This window comes from Echinops telfairi, unplaced genomic scaffold (genome assembly GCF_000313985.2).
Source record: "Echinops telfairi isolate 266 unplaced genomic scaffold, ASM31398v2 ScPeMD7_70;HRSCAF=299, whole genome shotgun sequence".
Taxonomy (NCBI): domain Eukaryota; kingdom Metazoa; phylum Chordata; class Mammalia; order Afrosoricida; family Tenrecidae; genus Echinops; species Echinops telfairi.
This window is the reverse complement of record NW_022103968.1, coordinates 35,923,885-35,939,932: the sequence shown is the minus strand read 5'-3', so window position 1 is coordinate 35,939,932 and position 16,048 is coordinate 35,923,885. Positions and strand designations below refer to the sequence as shown.

The 16,048-nt window shown below is 38.3% G+C and overlaps 1 protein-coding gene across 6 annotated transcripts in view; it reads right to left on the bottom strand.

The window, feature by feature from the left end:
- CPEB3 (cytoplasmic polyadenylation element binding protein 3) overlaps nt 1–16,048 on the bottom strand; it is a 228,921-nt gene that overhangs the window by 107,048 nt on the left and 105,825 nt on the right. For all 6 annotated transcript variants that reach the window (XM_045291574.1, XM_004701075.2, XM_030885933.2 and 3 more), the window contains one exon: nt 15,866–15,922. In XM_045291574.1, coding sequence (XP_045147509.1) covers nt 15,866–15,922 — 57 coding nt within the window. The remainder of the gene's footprint in view (nt 1–15,865; nt 15,923–16,048) is intronic.

Here is a 16,048-nt window from a genome sequence, read left to right as displayed (position 1 = left end):
CTTATCTGAGAGACTACATGTGGTGCCAGCAATAAATTGCTGCTGGAAATGTGGGCTTAGATGCTCTCTTCTGCTAGTAAGGCTCAAAAAGAAAATGATAAATAGGCTATTGGACAATGGAGGAAGAACAATGCTTTGTAAGCAGAGAAAAAGAACTTGTCTGAATTATGTTCCAGTGTTTTTGGAAGACAGAACTTGTAAATGATGAACCTGGATCTTGGCTGAAGAGATTTCTAAGCAAGAACTTAAACAGGCTACAGGATTTATACTTACTGCTTATATTAAGATGCAGAGGAAAGAGATGGACTTGAAAACGAACGGTGAGAAAAGGAAACAACTTAAAGATTTAGAAACCGCTGTTGTATTAAATATGGACACGTGTCTGAGAATTTTCACTAGGGACATGGCTACACAGTCTTTTTCTAAAAAGATTAAGGCTGTGACGGATGGATCTAGCAAATTACCACAGCAGAAAACATATCGGTTTAGGTGGAAGGGGACAGAATGAGGAGGGAATGAGAGATGGCTGTCTATCTGGCTTGCTGGCATTCTGCAGGTGGAGGTGACAGGTTTGGGGGCCAACTTGGCACCTGTAAGAAGATATGGGTGAAGTCCAGCCTATCAATCATGTTGCAGCCTGGTGATGCCTCCTTGGAGGTGTGGTCTTTTTATGAGAGGCACTGAAGAGACATAGCAGTCTTGCTGTCTCATGTCCTATGTCTCATGTTTGGGACCCAAGTGGCCTGCTGACTCTTGGGGCTGTCAGCACCCTGCCATATTCCTGCCAACCTTGAATGCATGCAAGTCTGCACCAACCAGCCTGGGATCGCCCAGCTTCCCGCTCGCCCTTCTGAGGACCTCCGGCTAGCATCTGCTTCATGGACCTGGGTTGGCCTGGGCTGGGCTTTCTCGATACAAATTTCTTTAGTATCACTAGTTTTGCTTCTCTTGAAAACTCAGCCTAACACAGCGATACAGAAAAAGTAGCTACATCTGTTGTCCTCGAAAAAAAGCCATGGCCCACTTAATATATCCAAGTTCATGACAAAAGTATTTTTTTAAATCACTTTATTGGGGGACCTTACAGCTCTTATAACAATCCATACATCAGCTGTATTAAGCATATTTGTACATATGTTGCCATCATTATTTTCTAAACATTTACTTTCTATTTGAGCCCTTGGTATCAGCTCCTCTTTTTTTCCCTCCCTCCCCACTTCCACCCCAGTTACCCCTTGATAAATGATAAATTATTTTTATTTTCACATAAGTATTCTTATTGGTCTCTTCTTACAATATGAGGAAAATAGGGTCCCAAAAAGTAAAGTATTTTGCCCAAATTCAAGTAGTATGAAGTGGTGGACTTGGAATATGAATTCAAGCAGTCTAGCTCCTGAACATATAGCTTTACCAGCTCATGACACTGTTACATTCTTAGCGCAGAAGATGCTATCTTGTACTCCTTTAAATGCCTTCTAATGCACCTGGTAGATGTTCTGTACCAAACTGGTATTCAATAACTACGGTTCCTGAGCTGAGTGTATAATCAAGGGGCAGACTAATACAATAATAAGTGATGTGGTGGCCTGTAGGCCAACCCTGTTGGTGCTTTCAAATTTGAAAAAGTCGCTCATATGAGTACTGTTTGTAAAGATTCTGATTTGAAGGCAAACTCTTCCCATTGGGAGAAGTAATGAAATAACAAAATGAAATGAATACCAAGGAGAGAATTTTGGGAGCACAAAAGTAGTGCTTTCCGAAAAAAGAAAAAAAAAAAGTAGTGCTTTCCTCAGGAAAAAATACAACTTTTAAACAAAGAATATTGAATGCATAAATCGACAAGAGCCAGCCCAAAGTAATGCCACATAGAAAAAAAACGGAGGGGTAACCGATTATAAGGATCTACATATAACCTCCTCCCTGGGGGAGGGACACCAGAAAAGTGGGTAAAGGGAGATGTCGGACAGGGCAAGATATGACAAAATAATAATATGACAAAATAATATCAAGGGTTCATGAGGAAGGTGGGGCGGGGAGGGAGGGGAAAAAATGAGGAGCCGATGCCAGGAGCTTAAGTGGAGAGCAAATGTTTTGAGAATGATGAGGGCAATGAATGTACAAATGTGCTTTACACAATTGATGTATGTATGGATTGTGATAAGAGTTTGTATGAGCCCCTAATAAAATGACTTTAGAAAATAAATTAAATAAATAAAAATATATTTTGAAAAAAAAGGAGGGAAAGACAAACCGGATGGAACATCTTTTGAACTCTTATTTCTCTAAGCACTTTAATTTTTTTTAGTTATCACTATTACACATAAAATTATCTATTTCATATAAGCTAAATAATCTACTTATCATGAAAAAAATGAGAAGCGTTTATTCTTATCTGGTGGTATTAACTGGAAGGGAGGCTGGGGGTAGCTTTTAGGCTGTTGGTATTTATTTTGCTCTTGTTTTGGGTACTGGATACATTGGAGAGCTCAATTTATAATAATATATTGAGATACATATTTATGAACATATTTTTTTGTATGTTAAACTTCACTAGGGATTATAAATATTTTAGATAGATTCACTTGGAAAACAATAGGTTATGAAATTAATACATAATATCCCAAATGCTAACATTTGTATAGTCCTTAAATCATAAATATGAACAATTCAAAATGAAAAACAACATTAAAGACTCATTTTTCTATCAGAATAAATATTGAAAGGTACATGTATTTTACAGTGGGATATACATGTACCTTTAATATTCCAAAGGGCTCCCCAGCAGCATGGAGAAGCTACTTGTTCCCCTCATCCCTATTAAGCTCCTCAAAATGAGGACCTGGGAAAATCACAGGAAATATAGAAGCAGGCCAAGCCTTGAGGGGAGACAATGAACATGGAAATTCATGGCACAGTTTCTATACTATTCAGAGTCCTTAATACTCAGATAGACACCAGCAAGGGCCCCAGGGAGGCCCTGGATCTCTCAGGATAGCCATGAATTCTGGTCCATCTACCCTTCCCATACACAACTTCAAACCAATTAGATAAAACTCTGAGGTGTGGCCCTGGCATGGTTATTTTCTATATTGATTTGCATTTTGATCACAAATAGCCTGGACTGAAAATCAGCTAATTCAAAAGAAACAGACCCCCCCAAAAAAGTGTTGATTGGGGGGGGGCGGGATTTTTAAATTCAGTTTATGTACCTCACATCATCATCCCCTACCTCACATGGGAAGAAAATAAACAAAATAACTTTAGCAGATAATAAAGATACACGTGTGTGGTGACAACAAAGAGGACAGGGTTGCATTTACTTAACCTAGAAAACATCTGCACGCCAAACCCTTCTTTGTTTCACACATCCAGTCTGCAAGTGGCAAAGGTCTGAGTGGAAGGGTAGCTAAAATTCCTGAGAGAAGACAAAATTCTGAAAGTAAACTCAACTGCTGCTGGAAGTGTACTAATGATCCAAAATTAGTTATTAGCTAATTGGGATTTTGTGTGTGTGTGTTTTATTTTTTAATAAATTATTTTATTGGGGGCTCTTACAACTCTTATAACAATCCATAATCAATTTTATCAAGCACATTTGTACATATGTTGCCATCATCTTTTCCAAAACATTTTCTTTCTACTTGAGCCCTTGGTGTCAGCTCCTCTTTTTTCTCTCCCTCCCCCACACCTTTGTGATCCCTTGATAGTTTACAAATTATTTTTATTCTCATATTTTACACCATCCGCTGTCTCCCTTCACCCACATTTCTGTTGTTAATCCCCCTGGGAGGAAGGAAGATTATACGCCGACCATTATCATCAGTTTCCCCTTTCTCCCCCTAAACCAACCAATCAACCAACCAACGAACTGGTAGCCCAGAGTCAATTCCAACTCCTGGCAACTCCCTGTGCATCCGAGGAGAATTGTGCTCCATAGGGTTTTCTGTGGCTGATGATTTGGAGGTAGATCACCTGGTCATTCTTTGGAGGGATCCCTGGGTAGACTCAAATCACAAACTTTTGGTTAGCAGCACAGCACATTAACAGTTGCACCACCCAGGGACACATAATGTTTACCTCTTTTGTTGTTGTTAGGTGCCATCAAGTTGGTCCTGACTGACAGCAACCCTATGAACAACAAAGTGAAAGAGTATCTGCTCTTGTGCCTCCTCACAATTGGTAAGTTTGCGCGTATTGCTGCAGCCACTGTGTCGACCCATCTCACTGAGGGTCTTCTTCTTTCTCATTGACCTTCTACTCTATCAAGTATGATGTCCTTTTCCAGTGACTGGTCTCTCCTGAAAACATGTCCAAAGTATGTGTCATGAAGTCTTGCCATCCTTGCATATAAGGTGCGTTCTGGTTGTACTACTTCCGAGTTAGATTTGCTTGTCCTTCTGGTAGCTCATGGTACTTTCAATAGTCTTCACTAACACCATAATTCAAATGCAACAATCTTTCTGTAATTTTATTCATTGTCCAGCTTTCATATACATCTGAAGCGAATGAAAATACCATGGCATGAATCAGATGTTTCGTAGTCCTTAAAGTAAATTCTCTGCTCATTCATACTTTAAGGTCGTCTTTGTGCAGCAGATTTCCCCAATGCGCTGTCATTTGATTTCTTGACTGTTGTTTCCATGAGCATTGATTGTGGATGCAAGCAAGATGAAATCCTTGATTAAAAGGACCTAAAACCTAAGTGACTTAGAAGAAAATCTACATGAGTAGAAACCACACTGGATTGAACACTTGGTTGACAGAATATTGCATGTGTCCAAGCCACAGATGACTACTGGTTGATTGTAAGAAGGATAAAACGAAGGAACGCCATTCTTATCTTTTCTGTCAAAGTGACCCAATAGCTGAAGAAAATGAAGCAGGAAAACCTTAAAATTGGTAGAAAATTAGAAAACCTTGCCTGTTGACTTTTCTTATAAACTACACTGCAGTTTTCACTCTACTCTATAATATACTCATAATTTATTTGAATAACAGAATAACACTGGGGTAAAATTGGTAGTCTGGAAAAGTGACGCTTGACAATGTCCTGGAAAACCATGTAAGCACTACAAAATGATGGGTCTGTGAAAGTGTTATGCAAACTGTTAATTGCTAGATCCAGATGCTATTATCATCTTCCAATAGGAAGAAATTTATGTGCCATTAGAATAAGGGCATAGGAGTCCTGGTGGCACAATGGTTAGGAGCATTGTTGCGAACCAAACGGTAGGTGGTCAAACCTTCTCGAAAAGCTGTAAGGTGGATTCAATATTGTCTAAGACCGTTACACTGATCTCTCTCCCTCCTTTCTTCCTTCTAATCTTCCACTAACGAGGGCCTAGACAATGAGTCTGTTGATAGTACACAATGGCAACAACAAGTGGGCAGGCATTATGCTTGTAACCAAGGACCAGCTGTGAAATAAAAGCTGGTCTCTGTCCTCTTGGAGCATACAATTTAAAATAATTAACTATAAGTGAGATGAATGCTACATGAGAATACCTGGTTCTTTCTACTGCCCATACATGTGAAGAAAACAATTAGGAAAGCACATACAAAGAGCAGTGGATGCCTCAGTTTCCTGCATCTTTGTTGTTGAATTGGAAGTATCCAATTATAGGCACTTTATACTTGTTCACACACACAAAAATGCCTTCCAAAATGCAATAAAGCAAGTGAAGATCATTTCAAGCTTCACTTATTTGTAATGCTCATTATCTGGCCATGTACACCAAGTTTGCCATCCTATTTTTTAGGAAAATAGAATATAATAATATCATGGTCTGTCAGAAGAAATAATAAGTGTATCTAGAAATACAACTAGAATGGTCCTTAGAAGTGAGGATAGTGAGACTTTGTTCACGTACTCTGGACTCTGTTCAGGAGGGATCAGTATCTGAGGAAGGGCATAACATTTGGTAAAGTATGCCAAAATAAAAGGAAGATCCTGAATGAACTGGATTGACACAGAGGCCCCAACAATGAGCTCAGACAGAGCAAGAACTGTGAGGATAACAAAGGTTTGGGCAGCATTTCATTCTGAGGTACACTGGGGTCACCATGAGTCAGAATCGACTCAACAACACCTAATAAAAACATCATCAGTGAATAAACAAGGTAATAAACGGTATCAGAGGAATTATTATCCAAACACACTGGATTTGCATCTTTGTGTGAACATGGTGTAAAATGAATACAACACCTTAACAATAAACTATTTAAAGCCAGGGTTCCTGTCCTCAAATTGGAGGCGAGAGGTTCTGGTCATGACTTCATCGTGCTGGCCCTGGCAAATGCATACAATGCACACGCCCCGTCGGTAAAATAATGCAGAATTAAAAATAAGAGCACACGCTGATGTTCTTAGTTCTTTTATCGTGTCTCATGTCCAAATTGAGAATTCATCCAGTAGAGTTTGAAACTTGAGTACTTAAAAGTCACAAAGAATTAGTCTCTATTACTGTTTTGTTTTTAATTAGCGACCATTTACAATGTGGTATAGTGGTTATGCATTGGGCTGTTAACCACAAGGTCAGCAGTTTGAAACCACTACTCCATAGGAGAAAGACAAGGCTTTCTACTCTTGTAAAGAGTTACAGTCTCAGAAACCCACAAGGGAAGTTCTACTCTATCCTATAGTGTCACTGATTTTGAATCGATTCTATGTGAGTTTCATATTATAACTGTGTATAGATTTTCTAAATCTGTTCAGAGAGAAATGGAAGCAGTGATTGTGTCCTCAAAAAGTTAAAAAAATGCCTGATGTGAAAATCTCAAAAATAATTATTTTAATGTGTTACAATTACTCTGAAAGACACTCAAAGGTAGATATCTTATTTCCTCTAACATTTTAAAACAATCTCTCTCAGATTCTTAAGTTAATTCAGTTATTTACTTTGCCCAGTAAGGAGCTTTATGTCCTAGGCCCAGAATAGGTTTACTCAATTATTTGCTTATCGTGAGCAAAAATACAATGTACTCTTTAAATTTCAGAAAATTCCATTTGGAACTGTAGCAAACCTGGCTGTCTTCCCATTTTGGCATAACAGCATCATGTGCTCTGCCACTTCCTCTCCCCAAGGAATTCACTCTCAGCAAAGAGGGTCTTAAGGCACACGAGTGTCAGCCCAACAAAAAAGGTTTACCAACTCCCTTCACATTTCCTCTTCTGGTTTGATAAACTAGCCATCTCCAATTTAAACAGAAAGATAAGCAAAGGTGTTCAGAGCCTTTTTGAGGCATTGTGGTGTTGAAATTTGGTGGCACAAACAGTGGTTAAGTTCTTGGATACTGACCAGAAAGTCAGTACTACAAACTCCCTGGCTACTTCATGGGAGAAAGATGTAGCAATTTCCTCTGTCAAGATATACAGCCTTGGAAATGCTATAGGGTAGTTTTACTGTGAGTTGAGAGCAATGGCAGCGAGTCTGGTTTGGATTTTGGAGGTGGTTAGGTGTCATCGAGTCGACTCTGACTCACCGTGACCCTTGGTACAACAGAAGCAGACACTGCCTGGTCCTGAGCAGTTCGCAAAATTCTTGCTGTTTCAGCTCACTGTTGCAGCTGCTGTCTGTCTGTCTTGTTATGATAGAAAGTACATGAGAAAGTCTCATCAGGCTCACTTCTAAGGAGTATTGTGACTGTGCTTCTTTCAAAACAGATTTTTTTGTAGTTTGTGCTATAACATATTCAATATTCTTCACCAACACCATAATTCAAAGGCATAAATTCTCTATTCATGTTAGCACAAACATAAGCACATAAGGCAACTGAAAATACCGTAGATTGGGGCAGGTAGGTACATTAGTTCTCAAAGCGACAGTTTTGCTCTTTAACACTTAAAAGAGATTTTTTTAAGAGCAGATTTGTCCAACACAATATTGGCTGATTTATTGGCTGCTACTTCCATCGGTACTGATTGTGGATACAAATAAGATGAAATACCAAACTTCAATATTTTCTCTAGTTATCAAGGTTGTTTATTGGTCCCATTGTGAAGGTTTTTGTTTTCGTTATGTTGAGGTGTAAACCCATACTAAGGCTACAACTCCTCTTCACTTTAATCACCTGTATATTGCAGGTTGTTAATGAGTTTTCTACCAATCGTGATGCCAATTTCTTCTTTACATAGCCAAGTTTCTCTAAGTATTTTCTCAGCATACAGATTAAATAAGGACGATGAAACAATACAACTTTAATGCCTTTCCTACTTTTAAAATATGTACTATCTCCTTGTTCTGCTCCAAAGACTGCCTCTTGGCCTATGTATAAGTTTCACATGAGCACAAATAAGTGGAAGTGCTGGAATTTTTATTCTTCACAATGCTATCCATAATTTGTTATGATCCATACAGAATGATTTTGCATAGACAGTAAGCCACAGGTATCTTTCTGGAATCTCTGCTTTCAGCCTAGATTCCTCTGACATCAGCAATGTTATCCCTAGTTTCACATCATCTTCCAAATATAGATTCAATTTCTGGCAGTTCCCTGCCAATGTCTTGTTGTAAGCATTTTTTAATTATCTTCAGCAAAATTTTACTTGGTCTGTAATGTTAATGACACTGCTTGATAATTTCCACATTCTGTTGGATCACCTTTGGGATGGGTAAAAATTAGGAATTCTTCCAGTCAGCTGTTCAGGTATCTGTCTTCTAAATTTCTTTTCTTTTTTTTTTAAATACAGACAACTGTGTGCTTCCAGTGTAATTCATTTTTGAAAAATCTCAAAAATTCCATCAATTCCTGGAGCCTTGTTTTTAGACATGTTTTCAGTGCAGCTTTGATATTTTTTCCTTCAAAACCATCAGTTTCTGGTCATACACTAACTCATGAAAAGGTACGGTAACCATGTATCCCTTGCATAATTGCTTGATGCTTCCTGTATTATTCAATATTTGGACCAGAAACTCCTTCAATATTCATTTATTTACAATATTAGCAAGAGGGAAAATGTGAAGAACTTTGTAAGCTAAGGGCCACGTGTTTTGGGTGCATTGACTATTAGAAGTTGATTAACCATCAAAGATCTTAGAATTTCTCAAACAGGTAAATAAATACCTTTTACAAACAAAATAAAACTTTAAAAAATTGTGGTTGGGGTGAAAATTCATGTCTTTGAGTAAGATTATGTTCCTAACAGCCCAAATATAGCACTGAAAATACTCTATAGTATCTACTTTAACTCACTTGAATCTCACACTATCATATCTGTTCTCTTTTGCAGGTTTTTAAACTAAGGCTTAAGTTGGTTCAGAGACGTTTTCAACTAGATATCCACTCTTATCGCTGACTACCCCCCCCCCTCCGCCCCAAGATCTAAGCCTTAGTGTAGTTTTAATTTGAGTATCAGGTGCAGGTTTATAGAGCAGATCATCAGTTTTACATTCAATCTAGTTATAAAATCTAGACAAGGTAAATTAGTGTAAATTCTACCCTTTTTTTGTTAAAGGGGAGTATATCTAGCTTTCCACTCAGCTAGTTATTTTGAAAGTCATTCATGTTACTTACTGCATTTATCAATAGTTCACTCCGGTTTATTGCTAAATAGTGTTCTATAATACAGGTGTGCTATAATTTGTTAATCCATTCACTAATTAATGAACATTTAGATTATTTTCAATTTTTTTTCTATTATGTATGAATAATGCTGCTTTGAACATTTGCAAATATACCCTGTGTGGGAAGACACTTCCATTTTTTCTCTTGGATAAATTCCTACTAGGAGTAGAACTGCAGACTCATATGTTAGGTGAGAGTTTACCTTTGAAAGAAACTGCCGAATTGTTTTTCCAAAATGGCTAGCTCCTTTTGCATTCCAAACAGCAGTGTACGGCATTTTTTAAAGTGCTAAATGTTATGAAACATGAAATTTAAAGTGCTAAATATTATGAAACAAGTGGGAAGGGGCCAAAGGCCACAAAGAAAGTGCATGTTCCAAAGTCAAGGAATAGAGAGGAGAGGAGAGTCTCATCCAAGCAGAAAGACTCACCCCCAACAGCCACCCTACAAGATGAGTTGCAGGTGTACTGCCTTAAATCCCATCAGGAAAGCATCTAAGTATAACCTAAGTGAGATAAATGCATTTTAGAGCTCTAACATGCAAAGAAAAGAAATCTTAAAAAAGGCAGCAATAAAGCTGATGCAAGCAATCACAATACCAGCTCACAGGAACATTAGCTATGAGTCAGGCAAATTGTTAAACTTTGCATGATAATTTACATAACCCTTCGAACCATTGTGTTTTTGTTAGATGCCTTCCAGTGGGTTCTGACACAACCAAAACCTCACTGCCACGGGGTCAAACCTGACTCATAACAACCCTAGAGGGGAGAGTACAGCTGATTCCGAGGGTTTCCAAGATTGTAAATCTGTAAGGGAGCTGAAAGACTCATCTTTCTCCCCTGGAACAGCTGTGGGCTCAAACTGCTGACCTTGTGGTTAGCAACCAATGCATAACCTTCTACACCACCAAGGCTCCTCTGGTTTTGACTCACGGAAATCTTATGTATAGCAGAATGAAAGTTATTTCATCTTGTGTTAGTCTCACAATAAGTATATTTGAGCCTATTTTTGCAGTCAATGACCATTATCTTCACGTTACAAACGAAATGAAAGGCAAAGAGGAGTTAAGAATGTGGCCTAAAGCCACACACCCTAAAGTAGATTAATACTATTAAAGTTTAAGCCATCCTATTTCCTCTGTTTCTAACTAACTACACAACAAGCAACTATCTGATATTTATCTGTTTTCCCAAGCCCGTTTATTATTTTGGTACAGATGAGATGAGCAGTCAGAAAGAATGAAGTAGGTACTCTAGGTGGTAACAACTCAGAGTGAAGTACAAGACCAGCATTCTGGTTTTTAACATTAATCTGATTATAAATTTGGTTCACTTGGCCAATCATCGAGACAACAATAAACTTTTATGAAGACCAATAGAGTAAAGGAGTGTATATGAAGTCAGACATTTAATATGTGTTATGCGTTGGGCTGCTAGTCACATGGTCAGCTGTTGGAAACCAGAATTCTGTCACCAGATATAAAAGACTGAAGGCTTTCTACTACTGTGAAGATTTACAGTACTGGAAATCCACAGAAGCAGTTCTACCCTGTTCATTAGGATCGCTATGAATTGGAATCAATTAGTTGGCAATGAGTTTGATTTTGGTTTCCTAGCCATAATCCTTTATGTGATGTATTATAAATTCTGGCTTCTGTGTCTGTGGCTATAATCCTGTTTTGGAGGAAGTTCTTTGTTTTTCAGGAGCCCTGGTGGTCCAGTGGTCACACATTGGGCTATTAACCTCAAGGTAAGCAGTTTGAAACTACTAACCACTCTGTGGGAGAAAGACAAGGCATTCTATTCCCATAAAGAGTTAGTCTCGGAAACCCACAGGGCAGTTTTACCCTGTCCTACAGGATTAATGAGTCAGAATTGAGTTGATGTCACTGAGTTTTTTGTTTTCTATTTTGTTAATGCACAGGATTAAGTCTCCAGTTTAGTAGAGGATGTAAACCAAGCCACCACCCTTTTGTTGCCTCGGATGGATATAATCTGCTGAAAGACAAACACCACACCTCCATCAAAGCCATTATAAGAGCCATCTCTGAAGCAGGCCACACAGAAATATCAGGACCATCATAATGTGGAGCATGTTTAAGATCTCTGTCTAAAGTGGCAGAGGCCAAGTTCAAAGGCACCAGAAACCAAGGCAAGGAGACCAGGAGACAAAGCAGAGAAGCAGCACAAAGACTGACATTTTGAGGTAGAACAGCACATGGGCTTCCTAGCCCAAGGAGGCAGAGAACAAAGGACTAATGTGACTGAGAGGCTGAGGATGAGACTTGCCTGCTGGCTGAGAAATAATTTTCACTTAAAGTAATGAGCTAACTTCTCTAAGAAACCCATATATACTAGGGTATAAGCCAGCCCAAATATCAGTGGAGGCACCTAATTTTACCACAAAAACTGCTTTAAAAAATGTGCTGAACCTTCACAACACAATCGCTAAAGACAAAATGGGTGCATAAGCAAATGTGGTGAAGAAAGGATCTGAGGTCTTAAAGGCTTGAAGATAAATAACCGTCCATCTAGCTGAGATGCAACAAAGCCCACATGGAAGAAGCACACCAACCTGTGTGATCATGAGGTGTCAATGGGATCAGTTATCAGGCATCTGAGACCCAGAACAAAACCATACCCAAGGTGAATGGGGGTGAGGGGTGGAGCATGGAGTGGAGACCCAGTGCCCATCTGTAGACAATTGGACATCCCCTCACAGAGGGGTCACAGGGAAGAGATGAGCCAGTCAGGGTGCAGTATAGCACCAATGAAACACACAACTTTCCTCTAGCTCTTTGGTGCTTCCTTCACCCCACTATCATGACTTCAACTCTACCTTAAAAATTGGATTATATCACAGCATGCACCCCACTACAGATAAGAGCCTTGACACAGGGCATCTAGGACAGATAAACCCCTCAGGGCCAACAAGAAGAGTAGAGATACCAGGAGGATTAGGGAAGAGTGGGGGAAGAAAAGGGGGAATCGATTACAAGGATCAATCTAGAACCTCCTCCCAGGGGGGCAAATAATGGAAAAGTGGGTGCGGGGTGATGGAGGACACTGTAAGATATGAAAATTATAATCTATAACTTATCAAGGGTTTGTGAGGGAGGGCGGACTGGGGAGGGAGGGGGATATCAGGGGCTCAAGTGGGAAGAGAATGCTTTGAAAATGATGATGGCGGCATATGTGCAAATGTGCTTGACACACTGGATGAATGTATAGATTGTGATAAGAGATGTAAGAGCCCCCAATAAAAGTATTTTTTTTAAAGTGCTAAAAACTCGGCTTATACATGAGTATATACGGTAATTGTCAGCATTATCTGTGAGTTCTTTGTGGCCATTTCAACAAATTATAAAACCCAACAGCCAGGTAGAGGATTATGGGAGAGTGTTGGTGTCAGAAAGATGGTTGATGGAGGGATATCTGATTTTTAGTTTGTGGCAGTAAGGAAGCCAAAGAAGGTTAGATATGGCCCCTTGCGCACTATTTTTTTTTTTTTTCCGCAAGCATCTATCCTATAAAAGTCCACAGCTGCCAAACTCAATTCTAGTGTTAAAAATAAAACAAAAAACAACTCAACCAACAAGCTACTGTTTGTATTAAACAAATATAGCTAATGGAGCCACTACTATGTAGGTAGCTAGAAGCCTTCTTAATAGGTTCCTTCTCTTCCAACAAGAAAAATTTTAAAATATATGCTATAAAAACTAGTGCTTTGGTGTGAAGTAAAGCTAATGAAACAGTAATAGATGTTAGTATTAAAAATTAATAAAGTTATACCATCCATTTTTTAATTTTAAAAAAATTTATACTATCCTTTTAAATGAAGGGGTATATTACTTCATAACTTTATTCTGGAAATATTGACAAGAGGTAGGTGTTATTGTTGGATCACAGTTTCTTTCCTCTACTTCTTTTTCTATATTTTATAATACTTGACAACCTAAATATTTGGGGCAAAGTAAAAACTTAGGTGTGTTTCTTAGGTTCCTTTTCAAAAGGTGATCTGTTCATTCTTACTAGATTCACAGTCTTGAACAACAACAAAAATAAATATTTTGGCTTTATGCAAACCTTGTCAGGTTTTCTACACCCTACATACCTGTCAGTTTACTGACAATTACTGTGTTTTCCATAGTTTATATACTATCCTCTGCTTCATTTTCTGTCTTCCAGAAGACATCAACAGTACTTTTAGAGTCAGTCCTCTAACCTTCTTCATGGAACTTAAGCATTTTGACAATGTAATTATTGTTGAAGCTCAACAGGCTAAACGGTTCATTTATTAATCCCCACCTCAATCTATTTACTTCAAGAAAGAAAAATTGCTGTTGGGTGTTACTGAGTCAACTCCAGCTCAGAAGGATCTCTCGTAATAGAGCAGAAGCGTCCTATATGATCTTTTTTGGTGGTAATCTTTATGGAAGCAGATCACTTGGTTTTTCTCCTGGCTCAACCACTAAATGGGTTTCAAACTCCCAAACTCTCAGTTAGTAGCTGAGCACTTGAAAAAAGACAACATGTGACTCATTTGATAGGGGAGAAAATTTAAATCTTGAGAGATCAATAGTTTGAATATGGATGCTTTAAGTCAACATTGACAGCGGTGTGTTTGTTTTTTGTGGAATGTCCATTTACAAGGAGCCTTGCTGGCTTAGTGGGATAAAGATGAGACTTTTTGCTCCCATAAAGAAATAAAGCTCATGACACACGGAATCCAGCAACAGGAATGGAAATAGCAAAACCAAAAGTGTAGGGAGAGAAGGGGAGGAAGGGGGAAGTGATGGCAACAACTGGCACATAACCACACACCAGCTCCAGGGGGAAGAACAACAGAAATCAGAGGGTTAGGGAGACAACGGTTGGTGTGAGATATGAAAATAATAATAATTTATAATCTATCAAGGGGCCATGACATTGGGGGGTAGGATGGAGAAAAGAGGAGCTGATCAAGGGCTCAATAGAAAGTAAATGTCTAGAAAAGAAAGATGGCAATATATGTACAAATATGTCTAATACAATTGATGTATGAATTGTAGTAAGAGTTGCAAGAACCCCCAATAAAATGATCTTTTAATTAAAAAAAAAATCTACTGCCTGGGAAATCCTCAGGGGCAGTTCTACTCAATAGGGTGGCTATGAATCAGAGCAGACTCTCCGGCAGTGCCTTTGGAGAGTTTCTGGTTCATTCTAGTCATTTCATTTATACACACGGAGAAGGGATGCTAGCTCAGTCAGATATGTCTTCCAGTGCTAATTTATATAATGGCTTTCTGCTTAATGAACTTGTGAGGCCCTAAAACTTGATCCAATAATTATATTGATAAAATGGTTTCTAAGCTGCAAAGCTGATAACATCTACTTTACACAAATTGCAATAATGGAACCCCTGGGATATCCTGCTTGAAATACCTAAGGGCTACATACCACAATGAGAAAATCCCGATTATGTATAAATTGACTTCATTGTTGGTATTCTGTCCCTCTCCTTTTTCATGTCATCTTTCTTTTTCCTTTCCTTATCCCAATGGAATACAGCAGAGGTTTCAAACGTATTTAGCTCAGTTAACTCCTTTTCAGAAAAAATTACTCAGCATTGGTCCCCCCATGCAATTAAAGACTTTTGTACTATAATCCATAATCTGGGATAAAGTGTAGGTATCTGCTTTTGCAACCCCCCTGGATTGTTCTAGCACCCTCAGGGGGTGGTATTACCCACTTTGGAAAACACTGGATAGAGCAAGGATTAGCAAATATCTTCTGTAAAAAGCTACAAAATTGTTTAGGCTTTATGACCTCTGCCACTGTGGTGAAATGCAGTCATTAAAAAAAAAAGTATTCAGATACCATGAAAATGAATGGGTATGCCTGTGTTCCAATAAAACTTTATTTATAACAGACAGGAGACCAGATTGAGCCTAGGGAGCCATAGTTTGTCAACCCCTGGATATAGGAACAATTCTCAAACTTTAGCCTGTTTCAGAATCACCATCAAGACTACTTAACACAATTTCTGGGTGCCCACTCTTAAAATGATTGTTAGGTCTAGAGTACTTGGTCTGAGAATTTGCTTTTTTAATAAGCTATACTATAAGTGATACTGCGCTACTTGTCCAGGGACACCTGATGAACCACTGTATAGAGTAATGGTTTATACTGATCTCAGTGGAAAAATGAAATGTCATGAACCATGAAGAATGTAGAAACAAAAACATGAAATAAAACTACAAACCACATATTGCCAAATTGGCTACTTATTTTATAAAAGATTTCATATGAAGACTTACTGTTAAGTGCCATAATATTATCTGTTCCTGGATGATGGAAATTTATTCCCATGCGTCCTATAAAGAAAATAATTTTATTTTAAGCACATAGAAAATATATTAACTTAATCATTTCAAGAACAGTATAAAATTAAAAAACAACAGTATAAAATATGAATATTACAAACAAACTAAAACAGATTA